The sequence below is a fragment of the Aureobasidium subglaciale genome (genome assembly GCF_000721755.1).
Source record: "Aureobasidium subglaciale EXF-2481 unplaced genomic scaffold scaffold_5, whole genome shotgun sequence".
Taxonomy (NCBI): Eukaryota; Fungi; Ascomycota; class Dothideomycetes; order Dothideales; family Saccotheciaceae; genus Aureobasidium; species Aureobasidium subglaciale.
Genome location: NW_013566990.1, coordinates 51,555 through 69,034, shown reverse-complemented (window position 1 = coordinate 69,034; position 17,480 = coordinate 51,555). Strand labels below are relative to the sequence as shown.

Below are 17,480 nucleotides of genomic sequence, written 5' to 3'. Positions count from 1 at the left end.
GCTGTTACTATTTCGGGAACAAGCTTACTGACTTGCCTACTCCACCGAGGTCGAGATGGAGGTCGAGATGGAGGTCTCCGAGTACTGCTCACCGTGTCTTGACAAGATCGAGACATGAACCAGCTGGTCTACGACGTTTTAGAATATGCAGAAGCGGACGCATAAGCCTACGTGTCTCTCCTCTCTCGGACCATCAAGTCAGATCATGACGACCAATGGCTTTTGACAGCGCGTGTGTCCTGCGCGCAGATTCGTGCTGCGGTTGCTCCCGAACACGTCCCGCTGCCACGGGGAGGTCCACCTTCATCAATTTAGATACATGGCGCGCTTATGCACTGGGCGTGTATGGAAAGTCGGCGTGCCTCTCTGTACCAAATATTTCCAGAGGTCAATGGTGCTTGTGTCTCTCCCAACAGGCCGCACAGATAGTCTATTGATCCTTCAGAAACATTGCCCTGGGACTCTTGTGTTCTCAAAATATCTCACCCCCACCAGTTCGGCGGAGGCTCAGACATGGAGGCTCAGTCCGTGATCTTTCGGCATGCTAACGTCAAGTCTACCACCGATCCTACAAAATGACCAACATGCCCGTCCAAAGTTACTCAGGCAGGTACCACAGACAGACACAACATTAGCATCATCCACCAAAACTCAAGTATTCCTCTGGATCTTTTGGCACTAGTGTCCGTTGTTCCTTCTCCCTTCTGTACATCAACCTATTTCACCTTGAATCACAACAACAACTCAACCACATCTCTCATCATGGACCAATTCGAGTCTACAACATCAAATGAGAAGATCGTATGTACCGATAGCTACCCAACAGCGTGGTATGCACCGACACCTGTATGTATAGCAGATCAAGCACAACATAGGCACACCTACTCACAATGATAGCTTACTTACAACACTCCGTTCATGACACCATTCCCTACATTCAACCAATATGACATGACTGGATACTCTACTGGCACAGCTCAATGGCCAACACCACCGGCATTCGGTGACCTGACCATCCTTCCGCCGAGTCTTGGTGACAGTCTGATCGAGAGACCTCGAAGCAGCCCCAGCACTTTCGGGCCATCTGCGAACGACACACTGTGGCCAGAGAACCCTCTCGGCATTCGCTTCCCAATGAGCGAGCCTCACATGATCCCATCTACTGCTAGCACTCAAGCGGCAATCTACCAGACTCCTGCAGCAGAATTCACCACTCCCAGCCCACCGCAGAGACGTAGCTCAGCTGACACTCAACGCTACTATCCGTCAATCGCCCCGAACCCTGCTGGCCTTGTTTCGAAACGCCGTCAGGACCAGGAAGATGAGGAGGCTATGCTTCGTTCGAACTCCAAGCGCCGCAAGCGAACGCCTTCGCTTGAGCATCTCAACGACGAAGAGCGTCTTTTGATCACGTTGAAAGAAGAGGAAGCCCTACCCTGGAAGGAGATTGCTTCGCGTTTCAGCAACCAATTGGGACAGTCCATCACCGTTGCTACCCTGCAGATGCGATATCTTCGCCTGAGACAACGTTTCCGAAACTGGGAGGATCGCGATGTCGAGGCGTTAAGACAGGCTCACGAGTACTGGGAGAAGTGCAAGTGGGACATCATCACCACAAAGGTAAGTCGTCGTCTCGTCTGAAGCCCTATTTTTTTCTGACAGTCAGTTCTAGATGCTTGAGTTTGGCGTCGAGGAGAAGTGGCCTCCAAAGCACTGCGCCCGCAAATGGGCGGATATCGCGCCTCAACATTTGCACACCAGGGGTCAAACTCCTCAGCAACATACCCCTTCATCGCAACAACACACGCCCACTCCCAATTATGCCACCATGGCTATAAGCTTCACAAACTGCGGATACGCTCTATCTTCGTAAACATTACTGGCACCTTCATCTCTGGTTTCGAAAAGCATTGCACAACATCCACGCATTTTTGCATCATCATCACAGCGCCGTTCTAGATTTTCCGAACTTGCATCTGCATTTGCATATGTCCGGCGTTTTTGTTTTTCTTGTTTCTCTTGCTGCTCTTTCGCGTTTCACTTGAATTCTTGTTCGAGATACCCTTCAATCGCTCGCTGCCATTTTCATTCGTCGGCAGTCTGTTGTACAGACGGTCTCCCTTGTTTGTGGGCTACTTGTTTTTTTCTTCTCATGAGATACCCACACGTTCGCTCTTGGTTTTCGTCGGTGTTGCCCAATATCTACGAGGTCTTTTTCAGCATTGCATACCGCTCAAGATTCCCACATCACTCGCTTTTAGCATTTGTTTAAGCAGAACACTGCATTCGTTACATAGACAAGTTCTTCTATAACTATACACACTTCACAGCCCTACATTGTTGTCACCTTCACTCTACAGTACTTAATGTGACACACAAGGCTGAAAGAAAATCTCCGATCCGGGCACTTGGGTGGTCCTGAGACGCGACGCCTCAAGCCTTGAACCGATAATGGTGAACGAATATAGGTCTGTCCTTTGTACTATCTACCGGCAGGGACCTTATGCATAATGCGCATGGCATGCATGTCAGACCGAAGGGAAATGACTTGCACCACGAGGCTTTTCCGTCCAATGATCATGCATCGGAGATTTTCTCTCCTCCATCATCTTCCAGTCTCACGGTCGTCGTTGCTCTCCGATGCTCTCGTTGTTCTTCTTCCAACTTTTGCTTAGCCAATGAGTAGTATTTGCTTTGTTTTGACCTTTGCATTCATATGTACGTATAAAACAAGTCGGTCATAGCGCCTGTAGAGTAGAGTCAGTAAATGGTCTTTGTAGGACGGTGACGACGACTTACCATGACTAGCATCACCCACCAAGCGCTGGTACTTGGCCAGAACACCACGAGTGACGTTCGATCTAGGCTTCTTCCACTCCTTCAATCTTTGTTGAATTTCGTCGTCGGAAACATTCATGGAGAGAGTGTTGTTGGTAGCATCAATGGTGATCATGTCACCATCTTGGACAACAGCAATGGGTCCTCCAACAGCAGCTTCAGGGCAAATGTGACCAACTATGAAGCCGTGCGATGCACCACTATATCTTCCATCTGTGATTAAAGCGACATTTGTGAGCTTGGCACCCATGATGGCTGCGCTGGCTTTGAGCTGCTCAGGCATACCCGGACCACCCTTGGGACCTTCGTAACGAACGACGATGACGAGGTTTTCGTGGCGAGGAATTTGACCTTTGTTGAGGGCATCATCGAGTTCATGCTCCTTGTTGAAGACACGAGCTTTGCCAGTGAAGCTCATTCCTTCCTTGCCGGTGATCTTGGCCACGGCACCTTCAGGAGCCAGATTGCCACGGAGAATCTCAATGTGACCTGTAGGCTTGATAGGGTTGTCCAGACTGCGGATGATCTCTTGGCCTTGAGGCAGGGAGTCAAAAGAAGCGACATTTTCAGCTAATGTCTTGCCAGTGACCGTAGGAACGCTGCCGTCAAGCAGACCTCCTGCGATGAGGAGCTTCATGACCGATGGGATCCCGCCAATATCGTAGAGATCCGCCATCAGGTACTTGCCCGAGGGAGCCATGTTTGCAATGAAAGGAATGCGGTTCGACACTCTCTGGAAATCGTCAAGCGAGAGATCAACTCCAGCGGTACCAGCCATAGCGAGAAGATGGAGAACACCATTTGTGCTACCACCAAGCGCCATCATCATGACCAGAGCGTTCTCGAAGGACTTCTTCGTGAGCAAATCAAGAGGGCGAATGTTCTTTTCCATACAGATCTTGATGGCTTCGGCTGCCTTTTGACACTCTCGCATCTTGGCAGGAGAAGTCGCAGGAGTGGATGAAGACCCGGGAAGTGACAGACCAAGAGTCTCGATCGCCATGGCCATGGTGTTTGCTGTGAACATGCCACCGCAAGCTCCAGATCCCGGGCATGCGTTCTTCTCAATATCAGTCAATATCTCGTCCTTCGTGATTGAAGGGTCGTCTGGGTTCTTGAGAGTGTCGAAGTTGTAAGCGCCGTGTGCCTATAAACTGATTAGCAATCGAAGTCTTCGCTAGAAACAGATCACCACAAACCTCATAACACGTTGTGATGTTGATTGTCTTTCTGAGCGTCTTTGAGTAGCCAGGGTTGATAGTACCTCCGTAGATACACACAGACGGTCTGTTATGTCTTGCCATTGCCATCTGTATCACTTATAAGCTTCTTCAAGGACAATCACCGGGGAGCAAGACATACCACGACACCTGGCATGTTCTTGTCGCATCCAGGAATAGAGATGTTGGCATCGTGAAATTGAGCACATGTGATGGTTTCAATACTGTCTGCGATGATCTCGCGAGTCTGCAGCGAGAAACGCATGCCTTCGCCACCCCTTCTACGTGTCAGCCTTGTTCATATACTAGCATCTCAACAAACTCAACTCACATTGTGATGCCGTCTGATACTCCGATCGTGCCATACTGCCATCCTAGGAAGCCCTGCTTCTCAACCGCTTGCTTCACGGTCTTTCCGAGGTCGTGCACTATTTTCTGTGTTAGCTCGTGGTCGAATGTTAGTTTCAAAATCATTTACAGTGGTTGCTTTATCGAAATTAGTATAGAGTCAAAATGCGAGTTGTCTGTTTACTCACTTGCAAGGATTGCCCTCCCACCAAACAGTGGCAATGCCGACCTGTGGAGCAGTCTTCATCATCTTCTCATTCGGCACGCCTGCTGCATACAACATGGCCTGAGCTCCGGGGAAATCATGTCCCTTGGTCAATGTTGAAGAGTACTTGTTTAGAATCGGGGTCCCGTCTTCATATTTGGCATCATCAGGTAAATGCGGAAAGCTTAGAAGGCGTGGTTCTTCTGGCTGAAACTGTGCTTTGAGATTTGCGGGATCCATTGTGAGTGCTTGCTAAAACAGTAAACTCTGTACGGATTCGATGTTTGAAACTTGTAGCGCACGAGTGGAAAAGCGACTCCGTCCTTTGAGGAAATGTAGTTGCTGAGTGTGAGTTGCTTGACCTTTTTCCCCCCTCTCATTCGTCAAGTAGGGCCTCTGGACTTCTCACCTTTCGTCATGCCCCGCGCACCTCAGTAACCCCACACCTTGAGCCGAAGACGGCCTCTCGGTCCATCCCGAGGGCATTCGGAGGAGCATTCTACCGAGAGATAGAGATGAGGCTTTACCTTGGAAGCGAAACCTGTTGAGCCTCATAACACCATTGAGGTCAATGATATCAACAATCCAACATACGCCAAAGCACTGGCTTCGACGCTGTGAACGGCATCGCTCGAGCGAGCAGACGTTTTCAAGAACATGAGATGACGGCTCTACAGCAACTTGCACTCAAGCTACGCGATCAAGCGAAACTGAAGATGAAAAAGCTGGGGGTGTGGAGGGTACCTGAGCGAACGGCTCATCTTGAGCTCAATGTTCTTGGACAGCTCGATATAGGAACGACTCGTCACAGATGTCCAGAAGTCAACACACGTGCATATAAGGTTGTACGGATGGTCCTGCCGACGGGTTTAAAGACGATTCATGGGGACTGCTGATTCACTTGCCCAATGAGATGTCGCATCGAGACCACCACTCAGATCTAGGCACACTCTATCCGGGGACATGGAAGCAATATCGACGTGTTGTGTTCTAGAAAGTGTGAAAGTAAAACGGGGATGAGACTTGACCGGTTTGTGATACTAAACAAAGAAGAATGGTCGGCCAGTGATTCCACCCACATTTTCGAATGCGCGCGATCATTGGTGCGCGTCTCTAATGCCGAATCTATCTGTATCGCACCACTTCGAACCTCTCCGTCCAACACCATCTTCCAGCGCCAACACACTAGTACTAACTGAACCGACTGAAACGCTCACTACGTCTTGACTGGTCGCGCAACGCACCAGATACATGCGAATGCCCTTCCAGATTTCTTCGCATCGACCAAATTCTTCTGCCGCTGCGTCATCGCTCTATCTCGCTTTGACCAAGATCGCAACCTCATTTCCTCGACCGCATAACCATACTTTTCGACAAGGTTTCGGGACCCGAACCTGTCAGCACGTCGGAACCAGATGTCTTCCCTCGTGGTTATCGGAGGTACGATAGTGTTTGCAACCGCGTCAGTGTATTACTTGTCTCGATTCGCTAGTGCAAAACGTGATCCTGATGCCAGAGGTGAGTTCGGCGTACATAGTTCCTGTCATTCAAGATGCTCTACTCCTTCCTTCCATCTAGCTCTGTTTGCCTAGATCCATATCTCCCTTTATCATGAAAGAATTTGAGCAACCATCAGACTTATACGACCCGTTAGATCCTTCAGCTTCTGATCCAGGATTGTTAAGAAAACATTCTACACAAAGATCTTACACTGCAGCTGGTTTCGTCTACCCATCAATAAGGACATTCTATCATCCTCATCCACAAGCCGACAAACTCCCGACCAAGCCAACAACACTACCACTTCTTGTCTTCGTTCATGGTCTCGGAGGAAGTGCTGCACAGTTCGCGCCACTCTTGACTGGTCTAGTCAATGCTGCGCCATGTCTTGCCATCGATCTCCCAGGATGTGGCTTGTCAGACTTCTTGCCCCAAACACGCGAAGCATATAGGTCAGAAGCTCTGGCAGCTTTAATCGCTGAGGCCATTACGCAGCACAGGGACGCTGAGAACGGACAGAAAGTAGTTCTCATAGGTCACAGTATGGGCTGCTCACTATCAACACTGCTGGCGTCGTCGACATCGCCATTGAACGACTCCATCTCCGAGCACATAACCGGTTTCATCGCTATCTGTCCACGAGCCGAAACGTTGACAGCAAGCCAAGTATCACGACTTCAGCATATGCGCTACATGCCTATGCCTTTGTTCGAGATGTTCAGATGGTGGGATAGACGAGGAGGCGCGGAAAGCGCCAGCGTCTCTCGTTATGCAGGAAAGGACGCAGATTCAGAGACAAAACGACTTCAGCTACGATTCAACGAGCAAAGCAAATCTGAAGTATTCATGGCTATGGCTCTTGGTTCGATGCCCAAATACAGAGACAACAAAGCTGTTGGAGGTTTGCCTGGTGAGGCGGTGTGGTCTGGTCTTCGGATCCCTACGTTTTGCATCGGTGGGGAGCTTGACCACGTAACATCACCTGAGAACGTCGAGTTGATCGCCAAGTGGCTAGGAAGACAAGTGCCACGGGAACGAACAAACACCAATGGTAGCTCCCTACCTAGCTCTGCTGGGGAAATACCTGTCATTGACAACACTCCGATTGAAGAGAATGGCAAGAGCTTCGTTCCTGAGTTCAGCGCAACTGGTCAGGATCTAGTTTCCGAGATTCGACAGGACAGCGCGACACCCGATCTTCCGAAGAAGCCCAAATTCGTTCTCAAGACTACGGTGTTACCCAAGCCTGCTTCTCACGCACTGCTGTACGCTACTTCAACAGTCCGCATACTTTCAGGTTTAATCCAGTCTTTTGTCGCCACACATATCGATCACCGTCTATCTCTCGGGTGGCAGTTGCAACATCTGAGTACCGAGGGCAAATGGGATGTAAAGAATCTCCAGAAGTGGCAAGCCATCAAGCCTGTCTCAGAGCCCATTGCAGGTATTTTCCGAGCACAGAAGACACTGCGTGAGATCGACGAAGAGCATACACCAGCTGTGTACGTTAAGCGGTGGGGAGCAAGAAGTGGCATCAGGCATGGAGTTCGCATGGTTGTTGACATCAGCCATGAAAGCCCAGTTTATGATCCTAAAGGCCTCGAGGAAGGCGGTATTGAGTATCATAAGTTTCCTACTGTCAGCAAGCTGCCGCCTACGGTGGAAGAGGTCGCAGCATTCATCGCGTTGATCGACACTCTGAGAGAGCAGCTCGCAAAGCCGGAAGAACCAGAAGGAGCATTGATAGCTGTACACTGTCACTATGGTTTCAACAGGACTGGCTTCTTCCTGGTCAGCTACATGGTGGAGAGACTTGGCTGGCGACTGCAAGATGCGCTCGAGGAGTTTGCAGAGAAGAGAGCGCCAGGCATTAGACACGAGCATTTCGTGAATGAGCTGTTTGTGCGTTATATGGTGAACTTGGAGAGAAGACCAACACTTTCATAGATACCCTGGGACCCATTTTCTTTCTTAGGTCTGTTTCAGGCGCACTTGGAGGACTTCGTCAGTCTTGGCTTGGCATATAGAGCCAGCGGTTTCCTTGTTGGGCAATAACTTAGGGTACCTATTTACTAGCAGATCACCAATACCCGTTTCACAAGATATCTCATCAGTCTCAAGCAAAGGATAATTGAGGTTTTTACAACAATGATATGGTTTGAGTAGGTACTCGTCACGAATTTTAGCCAGAAGTGATGGTCGAGCGTCGAGACGAGCACAGCGAAGCAGAAAGCCCAAAGTCTTGGCGGCGCGGCTATCTCCGTTCGGCACACGAGGATCGCAAAATCCTCAGCGTGCCCAAACGCCCGTCTTTCTCCTCTGCCCGAGACGACTTTCGCACGCCCACAGACCTTACCACCGTCGACAACCCCCCTCACAACCGCCAAAATGCCCGGTGTCTCCGTCCGCGATGTCCCTGCCGACAAGTTCATCCAGAACTGTTAGTCTACACCTTGAGGAGCTGGAGTCGAGTTTTCGCACAAGAGATGGAGCGGTGTTCAAGACAACACACACGGCCAGCCACGAGACGAAGATGAAGCTGGCCTGCGCGTTCGCATCAATCCGCATTGCGCTCGACGGACGTAATCACGAGCATTCGACGCCTGACGGAAATCTTGAACTGCAACATCTCTCATGCGACGACTCTCTCCAGCTTCACTTTTTGCGCTCCAAGGATCTTGGACTGACCATACTGCAGACGCTTCCTTCTTGAAGAGACAAGGAAAGCTCGCCGTCCCCGTAAGTACTTTGTCATTGATTCTACCATGAGAAGCAAAAGTTATGAGTTTTCAAGCGGCTACAGTGGCATGCTTCAACGTAATGCCCGGTGCCTCACATGCTGGGTGAACTGGCATGTGCGTCCCTGCTTGTGGTCACGACAGATCAAGTGAAGGGGACATACATCAGGTTCATTTACAGTTCCTTGCTCGTCTGGCCTCCGCTCCGGGATCCATAACTTGTGCTTCTCGTGGTCTTTGGGGTGAACCTAGAATCGCCTAACCGCGGCCCCTACGATCGTAACTAACGTATTTACTCAATAGGGTTGGGTCGATACCGTCAAGAGTACGCACTGAATTCTCACGCCAAATCTGTTCCAACGACATCCTAACATGGTTTCTAGCCGGTACCGCCAAGGAGCTTCCTCCCCAGAACGTTGACTGGTACTACGTTCGCGCCGCCGCTGTTGCACGTCACATCTACATGCGCAAGACTGTCGGTATCGGCCGTCTCCGCAAGGTCCACGGATCCCCTAAGAACCGCGGCTCCCGCCCCAGCCGTCACGTCGACGCCTCCGGTTCCGTTGACCGCAAGGTCTGCCAGTCCCTTGAGAAGATCGGTGTTCTCGAGATCGACGAGGACAAGGGTGGCCGTCGCATCACCCAGTCCGGCCAGCGTGATTTGGACCGTATCGCCATGTCCACCCTCGAGGCTGAGCAGGAGGAGGATGACGAGTAAACTACTCGCTCTCCACAGCGGTTGATGAACAAAAAGATGGTGTAACAAGGCAACTTCAAAAAGCTTTGGGGATTGGGCTGGCGTTGAGGATCTGGCTGCGGCCATGGATATGTAACTCATGGTTGAGAGCTTATGCATGCGGTACTGCGTTTTCTTTTGTGGCGACACAGCACAGCGCAGCATCCCTTCAATTCGACCTTGCCCGTCTCATTTCTACCTACATCATCGGCTCGCAAAAGTTTACCAATTTTGATCATGTTGATACCCCCTTTGATTCTTTTTCCAGCCTTGTGCCGCCGTGTGACCAAGGTGTCAAGCTCCTCTAGTTCCATGTTGTGTCGCAGTTCATAGACTTGATATTATGGTAGAAGCACATGCTGATAGACTGGGTGCTTTGTGTCGTTGGAAAAGAACAGATTGATCTATGTACATGAAAGAGTGTGGGTACACAAGGAGTCATACTTCCCACTGAAGACGTCTCGAGGACGGTGAAAGTATGAACTATGAGGCACCTGGCTTTTTGTCTTGCAACGTTTCAGCAGAAAGTACAAGACTCTCCACCTCCCCTATACCATCCCACAGCATTGCCTGGACGCAAGACGCGAAACAGACAGACTGCTCTTCCCGCCGAAGCAGAAAGACCTCGACATTGTCCTGGTAGTGGAGCAAGTGGCTGGGTTTGGGGTGTTGCGTGTACTATTGACATATGAACTTACCACGAGCCTACAAGCATGGACGACCCAGCAACAGCAGTCTTCAATCTCGAGGAATCACCATTGCATGTCGTCCATGTGAAGCATACGAACAGCAGAAGGAAATTTTGCTGATGAAGCGGAGAAGGAAGCAACGCGACAAGCAAGACGCGGCAGATGCCGTTCGTTGCAGCTTCGAGCATCGTCACTTCCTCGAACGCGGTCATTGGGAGCTCCTACTCCGACATTTACATATATATATATATAAAATATCCCTTCTCTTCACTCCAGTCTATCTCCATCTACGCAAGATGGGTAAGAAGAAGCGCGGTCACCCAGACATTGAGGAGGTCCTTGCGCGTCCTTGGTGCTACTACTGCGAGCGCGACTTTGATGATTTGAAGATTCTAATCTCACATCAAAAGGCGAAGCACTACAAGTGCGACAGATGCGGTCGCAGACTGAATACAGCTGGAGGTGAGTCGATACGTTGGACTCGAGATGGACCGTACCTAATGCGAGAGCAGGTTTGTCTGTTCACATGAACCAAGTACACAAGGAGAATCTGACTACGGTGGAGAATGCTCTGCCCAATCGTTGCGCGCCCGACATTGAGATATTCGGCATGGAAGGCATCCCCGACGATGTCATGCAGCAACACAACCAGCGCGTCAGTCACGAGTTCTTTGCTGCGGAGGCCGATCGTCGCGCAGCTACAGGCAACCCGGTCCCCGGTTCGTCGATTCAGGGAGCTGCAGGCACAAAGAAGCCGAAGCTCGAGTCTCCTGCCGAGTTGAAGGCGCGTTTGGCTGAACATAAGGCGAGAAAGGCGGCCGAGAAGTCGGGCTTGGGCAGTGCTCCTGATACACCTGTATGTTGAACTGTTCCGCCGACTGGCTATCGCAATGACTGACACACACGCAAGGCCGACGTCGCCACACCACCTCAATATCAATCAAGCTTCCCTCCTCCCTCTGCACCGCAAGCTGGCAGTCCACCACCTGCCGCCTACCCTCCACAACCGTACGGCCAGGCTCCTGCCCCGTATGGTCAACAACCCCCACCTTTCAACTACGGTGAGCCGTCATATGCAGCACCACCAGGGCCCTTCCCGCCAGGTCAGTTTGGTTCCCAACCATCCTATCCCCCCTCACAGCCGTATGGTGGACAAGGCCCTCCAGCGCCGTTTGCCCCTCCTGCTCAATATGCCTACCCACCACACTCCGCCAGCCCACCTCAATACCAGAACGCTCGCCATGCTCCACCCATGAGTCCACCTGCACAAGACTTGCCCACTCGCCAGAACAGTCTTCCTTCAGCCCCTGGTCTTCCGCAACGCCCGACGTTCAATGCTCCCCACGTCAGCCGAGAGCAGCTCGCCGAAATGCACAGTGGTAACATGGGCGGACCTGTTGCTCCCTCGCAAGAGTCTGGCGCTAATGCAACGAGTGTGGACGAGCTCATCTCGGGCGCCGCTGCTCAGCACTCCGCAAAGTCCGCAGCATCACAACAACCCACGCCTACTCCAGCTCCCGAAAAGGAAGCAGACGGTGGCAGCAAGAAGTCGAAAAAGGCTACACGTCTGGTTTACTCTGATCAAGAAGTGTCACCTGAAGAGAAGATGGCACAAATGCCCAGGTATGCCTTTACTCCAGACAAAGGTGGCGAAACTTACTTGGCTCCCGTCGAGGCAAATGTTACTGGCATTGTCAGGGGTCCCGACGATGTGATTGATGCACAGAATTAGGGTTCAATGCACGTATCGCGTCTGCGAGTACTTCCACGAGGGATGAAATTACAAAGGTGGGCAAAGCAGCGCCACGGCACAGGTTGAAATCAAGGGACTGCTCAGCAGCTAAGTGTTGCTCTCTTTGCTTGGCGATGGGGAGATGATGACTTTGAAAGAGCCAGTACTACTAACAGCGTTGTATTGTCATGCCAACAACACTGGAGGCGAGATACTATTGAACAGGAAGCAATCGGCATAGGTAGCTTCCTCTAATTGTAAGTCTGGCGGGAAATGGGCTTTTTTTTTTGAATATATGATGAACAGATTACCTTCCTTCTTGATGTGCAACGGACTATGCTTGACCATCGTAAAGCGTCGATCGACACACCACGCTTGAAGAATTTGGCAGTATCCTATCCATCAACATGCAATCTGGCGCGTGTCCGAGTTTGGTCACTAGCGGTCCCGATCTTCTTGTACAAGTGACTCTGAAAAGGGCAACCTGGTTCGATAATTGAGCAGACTTGATATGAGAATGGGTTTATCTTACCTTATCCTTCGATATCAAAATCACACCTTACATAATTGTCTCTACTTGAGCACTCTACCTCGAAATGATTTCCATAAGGTAGACAGCTTGTTAACACTTCCCACATAACGTCGAGTCATGCTTTGAATTGCGTCATGTCACAGCGTCCAGCCACATTTGATTGAAGACCCTCTTCCAGCCAATTGTTGCTGTTTAGACCCTTGAACTGCTGTGATTTCGTTCTCGATATCATTCAAACAGATGTGTCTGCCAGCTGATGATATTGGAATGAAAAGTGGGTGTCATCGGAATCGTGGTGCTTGTGTGTATGGAGTTCGCAAAAAGTGGATAGATGCTTCAATACAAGTACAGCCAAAAAGATATTTGGTCCACGCGTACACGAATAGTGCCTCAAAGCTCCTGAGATCCGTCGAGATCTCTTGTTGAATGATGTAGTCTACCTTCTAATCACATTGGGTCGCTGGTGGTCGGACATGGACGTAGTATAACTCTTGGTCAGGGTGGAAAGGACAACCAGAATGTCGGAGGTCGGAGCAAACATTTAGCCGAGCTTCGAGGATCAGTGAGCTCTTGCAACGCGACAGTCAGAGTGTTCCAGTAACAAGACAACGACTGGTCACTTATCCATTGCTTTGTCACGCCTGTATCATTCGACGTGTCTCAGACAACACAGACCTATCGAATTCAGCATTACGTATCGCCTCCCCTGACTCAACGTACACAGCTTTCAGCACTCTCTGTCGCAACAATGGCAGACACGGAAATGGACATCGATCAGCAGCCACAGCAGGAGGAGCAGGAGCAGGAGCAACAGCAAGAGCAGGAACAAGAGCCAGAGCAGATGCAAGACGATGCCCGCTCACCTTCTCCATCACAATCACCGGGAGCCAAGCGCGGCGCCGCTACTGGTCCTGAGACGCGCACGTCGACCGGAGCTGTGGCCGTCCGCTCCATCGAAGGTTGGATTGTTATGGCTACCAATGTCCACGAGGAAGCCAGCGAGGAAGACCTGCAAGAGCTATTCGGCGATTATGGTGAGATCAAGAACCTGCACATGAACTTGGATCGCAGAACTGGTTACGTCAAGGTGCGTTGTTGGAACATGGCCATGCGTTTAGCAAGCCGGCCTTATATTAACTCACCCAACAGGGATACGTTCTGATCGAGTTCCCGACACTGGACGAGGCAAAGGCTGCTGTCGAAGGAGTCAACGGTACCAAGCTGCTTGACCAGACCATCTCTGTCGACTTTGCCTTTGTGCGCCCACCTCCCACTAAGAACACCAACCAGAACCGTGGCGCTCCTGCTCGTGGTGGCAAGTCCAGAAACAGAAGCAGAAGTCCCGGCGCTCGCAGAGAGGATGATGACGACGACATCGAGTAGAAGTCGGGTCGAGAGTCGAGAGAGCACCTGGGTCGTCGCCGCGTTCGAGAATGGCTCCAGAAGCGTGATTCACCTGCAGTTGAAGAGCATGGCGAAGCGTCCAAGAGACGTCAAGACGAAGATGGCGCTACAGGATCGAGAGAGTTGACGCTGGCGCCCAGTCGAGGAAGCAGAGGATGAGGTCGAGGAGGACAGAGGACCACCAATACCACATCATATTGCCGACTTGTCTCGCAGCCTACAACAGACAGTCGGTGCTAATCAAAAGTCTTATTCGGTAAGCTACAGCCTCTCCCTACCCCGGTCTGCACATTGTCGTCGTCGTCGCTAGCCCCGTACGAATGACTTCTCCGGCTTTCGTCTTGCGCCTGGTGCTAACATTCATTTCAGTCTCACTCATCTTTCTCGTGTCTACGTCCAGCCCATCCTTTTTGCGTCTTTTCCCATCTACTACACAAGACGGAATCACTGTTAGACATCATGGCTTCAGCCACCAGAGAAACAGCCTTTCACACTACTCCAAAGAAGTGTAAGTGCATTGATTCCCATCTGTTAACGCGCGGAAAATACTCACGTTTGCAAAGCCCACCCCCAAGCCCCGTCTCGCCCTCCGGTCGATGAATCAAATGGAGTCTTGCCCGCCTCCGGTTGGCCTACGGGCCCTACAGTTCAGGTTTGTGCGGTCCGACAGTGATTATCCCAGCGACCCTAACATGTCCTATAGGGCGATAACAACGGGTCATCGACCCCGGAGACGCCTCCTCCCATCCCAGTCCGCAGCCCCCTTCGCCCCCGTCCCGGCGAGCAGAAGTCTCCTGCTGTGCTGCTCTGGCGCCTGGCCCTCCCCCTCGACCCCACCTCCTTCGCCTCCGTGGAGGAGCCCGCCTCGCCTCCCTTGAAGTACCTGGCCCCCTCTCCCGACCTCTCATCTCCCGCCCCCGAGAACGAGGGACCTCGTGGTGTCGATTACAACCCCGACACCACGGGGTTGGTATCGATGTTTGACTGGTCGTCGTCTTCCTCCGGTGACTCGCTGGCTGTCGAGGATGCCATGAGTAAAGTCAGCATGGCCGTTGAGCGTCGCAGCACTTGGTAGGTAGTTCCCCCCCCCCCCCCCCTTCTTCAATGTACAGAGTTCGTCCCTGAAACAAACCTGTGCAAATGCATGATCATATTCGGGTTTTGGTAGGTGATCGTGAGAGCGATGAATAGGGGTGAGATGTGACGATCTCCGTGTACGAGTTGTAGGTCAAAAGAGGCTGTAGAAAGGCAGCATCGTTTTTGAGATCGGATGAGTTGTCCATGGAGGGCGGTGATTCTCGTTCTCTCCCGGACAACGTTGTGCTTTTGAAAAACACCTTGCCTTTTTACAGCCCCACCACAGCTCTTACTACGATCACGAGAGTGATGAAGTCGACAAAGAAGAGTTTTTCTGCTCTCAAATCTTCTCTCGCACCAGAGGTGTCAACGCCGATACAAGCTCCTACCCAGATTCAACAAGCCGATGACGACGATCTGTTTGATGAGCCCAAGCTCCCTACTTTTGAGAGCAACCTTGGCTCCACCTCAGCACAGCGTGTGGTCGCTGATCCTAGTCGGTCACTCATGCGGACAGTGCAACAGACAGACGCTCTTGCCATAATTATGCTGTCGGATGGCAGAGTGAAATGTGAGGTTGTAGACATCGACTGCGCAATAGAGGAAGATGACTTTCGAGATATCGGTATATTGTCTCGTGGACCAGCCATCGACTGGGAACAACGAATGACGGATGGCTAACGGCGGTCGCAACGTGGTTCATGCAGTTCAGGCCTACAGCTTACTATCGCGCCCTTCGGCCAGGACCTCCTTCCTCCAACCAACCTCCACTCTCCTGGGTCCCTCCTTCTTGAACTCGACAAGCACAACTCGATCTTGATCTCCAGTTCGGCCCTCAGCCTCGGCCTCGGCGCCAGGCTTATCGAGACCGAGAACGACTCTTCCGTCCTCTCTCTTCTTGCCTCCCAGGACAGTGGGCGAGATACATTTGTCGCCCCAGTTTCCAGCCTTGACGAAATCGAGCACCTGATCTCTTTGCTTCTGTAATGTAGCCGAGTCCGGAACCGGGACATCCTTGCCCACGTCACCGGAAGGGCAGAGGAAGGGAGACAGCAGGTACATGAGGAAGAACTGCGGAGGGAACAGGACGACGCGAGAAGCACGGGCTAAGCGCAGCCAGGTCGCGGCAGGGAGGAAGCGAGCGGCCGTGTGTTCAAGTCCGCCGTCGTGAGTGGGAACCGGGATCATGGTCTCGGGTTCGTCCTCCGCAGCGGTTGAAGACGATGACGGCAGGCTCTTCGGTGTATTACTGAGAGGTAGCAGGTAGATGTACATCTGCGTTGTGAAGCGCTTTGGGAGGTTGGTGGGTGTGATCCAACGGGTGAAGGGGACGAGATTGTCTGTTTCGAGTCAGCAGTGAATTGGCATATCAATTGGACCTCAAGACTTACCAAGGTCTGCCTTTGCGTCCTTCTCCTCAAGCCAATCTTCAAACTTGATCTTGTCACCATGCACCAATTTCCTCACTTTCTCCCTTTCATCCTCCTCTACCTCCAGCAATCTGCCATCCTTGGTTCGTGCCAGTAAGATGCCACTTTCCTCAAAGGTTTCACGGACAGCAGCTAAGCGGTACGCCTCACTGTCACAGTGACGAGCTGGATCTTCAGGTGAGGGCGGTTCGCCGTCATGGAACGGGGATATGTTCCCACCCGGAAAGACGTGTGCTGAAGCGAACGAAGACGAAGTCTGAACTCGACGCAGCAACAGAATGTGGTTTTGCGGTGAGATCAAAAGAACACTGTGTGGGTAGTCAGTTAAGTGAGAACTAGGCGATCCTGGGTCTGATGTGAATAAATCTTTGGCCAGGGTTACGACGGCAGCATGGATTAAACTTGCGAGGTTTTCGCAAACTCGACCCAATTGATCAAGCGCGCGACCCGAGTGAACCGATCAGATCAAAACCCGTGAGTCATTATATTCAGTGAGTCAAAAGTGCATCTTCGAATCTTTGGAGTCGCGCTCGCTCGGGTGCGGTGTTTCGTCCAGTATCAATGAAGCTTTGCGCACCACTTACCTTGAGCTCGGTCTGGGCACGGCAGGTGCCTTCTTGCCTTTCTCGCCATTCCCCTCGTAGCCCTTTTTGAAATTCGTAGTACCAGACATGTTGCGCACTGAGGCTTTATAAAAACCTGGTGACCGCGATGCTAGCTTAGCAGTGAATAGTAGAGGTGTGCGATGAGCAATGACGTCGACAAGGGGTGAGGCCAGCGGTGTTGGCGCAAACAAACGAGCAAGAGGCATATAGAGTGTAAAACCGAGGGATGAGTGAATGCAAATGTTATAATCACTGGTTCAGTAAAGGTTCGATTGCAAGATTTCGGGTCAGGATGTTCGCAGAGGAGGCGTAGGTGCGGGCAGCCGAGGCACGTCTAGCGCCCGTTTGACGACGAGCAGCGAGCTTCGAGTCGCGAGCAATGCTTGGGATCACAGTCGAGTTAATCCACGCTGGGTGCTTCGAAGA

The 17,480-nt window shown here is 51.5% G+C and overlaps 8 protein-coding genes across 8 annotated transcripts; 6 read left to right on the top strand and 2 right to left on the bottom strand.

Annotated features, from left to right (window-relative positions):
• Window positions 1-762: 762 nt before the first annotated feature.
• AUEXF2481DRAFT_27442 (uncharacterized protein) lies at window positions 763-1,873 on the top strand (the record flags this gene model as incomplete). Its single annotated transcript, XM_013490295.1, has 3 exons — window positions 763-846; window positions 898-1,620; window positions 1,673-1,873. The coding sequence occupies 3 exons, from the start codon at window positions 763-765 to the stop codon at window positions 1,871-1,873; spliced, it is 1,008 nt and encodes a 335-aa protein (XP_013345749.1).
• A 423-nt stretch (window positions 1,874-2,296) lies between these two features.
• AUEXF2481DRAFT_37703 (uncharacterized protein) lies at window positions 2,297-5,118 on the bottom strand. Its single transcript, XM_013490386.1, has 7 exons — window positions 4,595-5,118; window positions 4,537-4,544; window positions 4,390-4,486; window positions 4,201-4,336; window positions 4,038-4,148; window positions 2,800-3,985; window positions 2,297-2,747 (listed from the first exon to the last, which is right to left on the bottom strand). The coding sequence occupies exons 1-7, from the start codon at window positions 4,849-4,851 to the stop codon at window positions 2,713-2,715; spliced, it is 1,830 nt and encodes a 609-aa protein (XP_013345840.1). The 5' UTR covers window positions 4,852-5,118; the 3' UTR covers window positions 2,297-2,712.
• Window positions 5,119-5,775: 657 nt separating this feature from the next.
• On the top strand, window positions 5,776-8,234 carry AUEXF2481DRAFT_37701 (uncharacterized protein). Its single transcript, XM_013490385.1, has 2 exons — window positions 5,776-6,129; window positions 6,266-8,234. The coding sequence occupies exons 1-2, from the start codon at window positions 6,027-6,029 to the stop codon at window positions 8,056-8,058; spliced, it is 1,896 nt and encodes a 631-aa protein (XP_013345839.1). The 5' UTR covers window positions 5,776-6,026; the 3' UTR covers window positions 8,059-8,234.
• A 265-nt stretch (window positions 8,235-8,499) lies between these two features.
• AUEXF2481DRAFT_63412 (uncharacterized protein) lies at window positions 8,500-9,567 on the top strand (the record flags this gene model as incomplete). The annotated part of the gene is made up of 4 exons (XM_013490489.1): window positions 8,500-8,551; window positions 8,810-8,850; window positions 9,153-9,174; window positions 9,233-9,567. The coding sequence occupies 4 exons, from the start codon at window positions 8,500-8,502 to the stop codon at window positions 9,565-9,567; spliced, it is 450 nt and encodes a 149-aa protein (XP_013345943.1).
• Window positions 9,568-10,570: 1,003 nt separating this feature from the next.
• On the top strand, window positions 10,571-12,006 carry AUEXF2481DRAFT_3008 (uncharacterized protein; the record flags this gene model as incomplete). Its single annotated transcript, XM_013490183.1, has 3 exons — window positions 10,571-10,736; window positions 10,787-11,130; window positions 11,185-12,006. The coding sequence occupies 3 exons, from the start codon at window positions 10,571-10,573 to the stop codon at window positions 12,004-12,006; spliced, it is 1,332 nt and encodes a 443-aa protein (XP_013345637.1).
• Window positions 12,007-13,379: 1,373 nt separating this feature from the next.
• On the top strand, window positions 13,380-13,921 carry AUEXF2481DRAFT_63658 (uncharacterized protein; the record flags this gene model as incomplete). The annotated part of the gene is made up of 2 exons (XM_013490509.1): window positions 13,380-13,625; window positions 13,688-13,921. 2 exons carry the CDS (start codon window positions 13,380-13,382, stop codon window positions 13,919-13,921), a joined length of 480 nt encoding a protein of 159 aa, XP_013345963.1.
• A 295-nt stretch (window positions 13,922-14,216) lies between these two features.
• On the top strand, window positions 14,217-14,832 carry AUEXF2481DRAFT_37697 (uncharacterized protein). Its single transcript, XM_013490384.1, has 2 exons — window positions 14,217-14,435; window positions 14,496-14,832. The coding sequence occupies exons 1-2, from the start codon at window positions 14,263-14,265 to the stop codon at window positions 14,818-14,820; spliced, it is 498 nt and encodes a 165-aa protein (XP_013345838.1). The 5' UTR covers window positions 14,217-14,262; the 3' UTR covers window positions 14,821-14,832.
• A 901-nt stretch (window positions 14,833-15,733) lies between these two features.
• AUEXF2481DRAFT_3005 (uncharacterized protein) lies at window positions 15,734-17,122 on the bottom strand (the record flags this gene model as incomplete). Its single annotated transcript, XM_013490182.1, has 3 exons — window positions 15,734-16,359; window positions 16,411-16,757; window positions 17,034-17,122. 3 exons carry the CDS (start codon window positions 17,120-17,122, stop codon window positions 15,734-15,736), a joined length of 1,062 nt encoding a protein of 353 aa, XP_013345636.1.
• Between the last annotated feature and the right edge of the window lie 358 nt (window positions 17,123-17,480).

Excerpts from the sequence above, each read along its gene's own strand:
- AUEXF2481DRAFT_37701 (XM_013490385.1), top strand. The coding sequence starts at position 6,027 with ATGTCTTCCCTCGTGGTTATCGGAGGTACGATAGTGTTTGCAACCGCG. Across the intron at positions 6,130-6,265 it reads ACGTGATCCTGATGCCAGAG|ATCCTTCAGCTTCTGATCCA; the intron begins GTGAGTTCGGCG and ends ACGACCCGTTAG.
- AUEXF2481DRAFT_37697 (XM_013490384.1), top strand. The coding sequence starts at position 14,263 with ATGACTTCTCCGGCTTTCGTCTTGCGCCTGGTGCTAACATTCATTTCA. Across the intron at positions 14,436-14,495 it reads CAGAGAAACAGCCTTTCACA|GTTTGCAAAGCCCACCCCCA; the intron begins CTACTCCAAAGA and ends GAAAATACTCAC.
- AUEXF2481DRAFT_37703 (XM_013490386.1), bottom strand. The coding sequence starts at position 4,851 with ATGGATCCCGCAAATCTCAAAGCACAGTTTCAGCCAGAAGAACCACGC. Across the intron at positions 4,337-4,389 it reads GTATCAGACGGCATCACAAT|GGGTGGCGAAGGCATGCGTT; the intron begins GTGAGTTGAGTT and ends GACACGTAGAAG. Across the intron at positions 2,748-2,799 it reads GGTGGGTGATGCTAGTCATG|GCGCTATGACCGACTTGTTT; the intron begins GTAAGTCGTCGT and ends TCTACTCTACAG.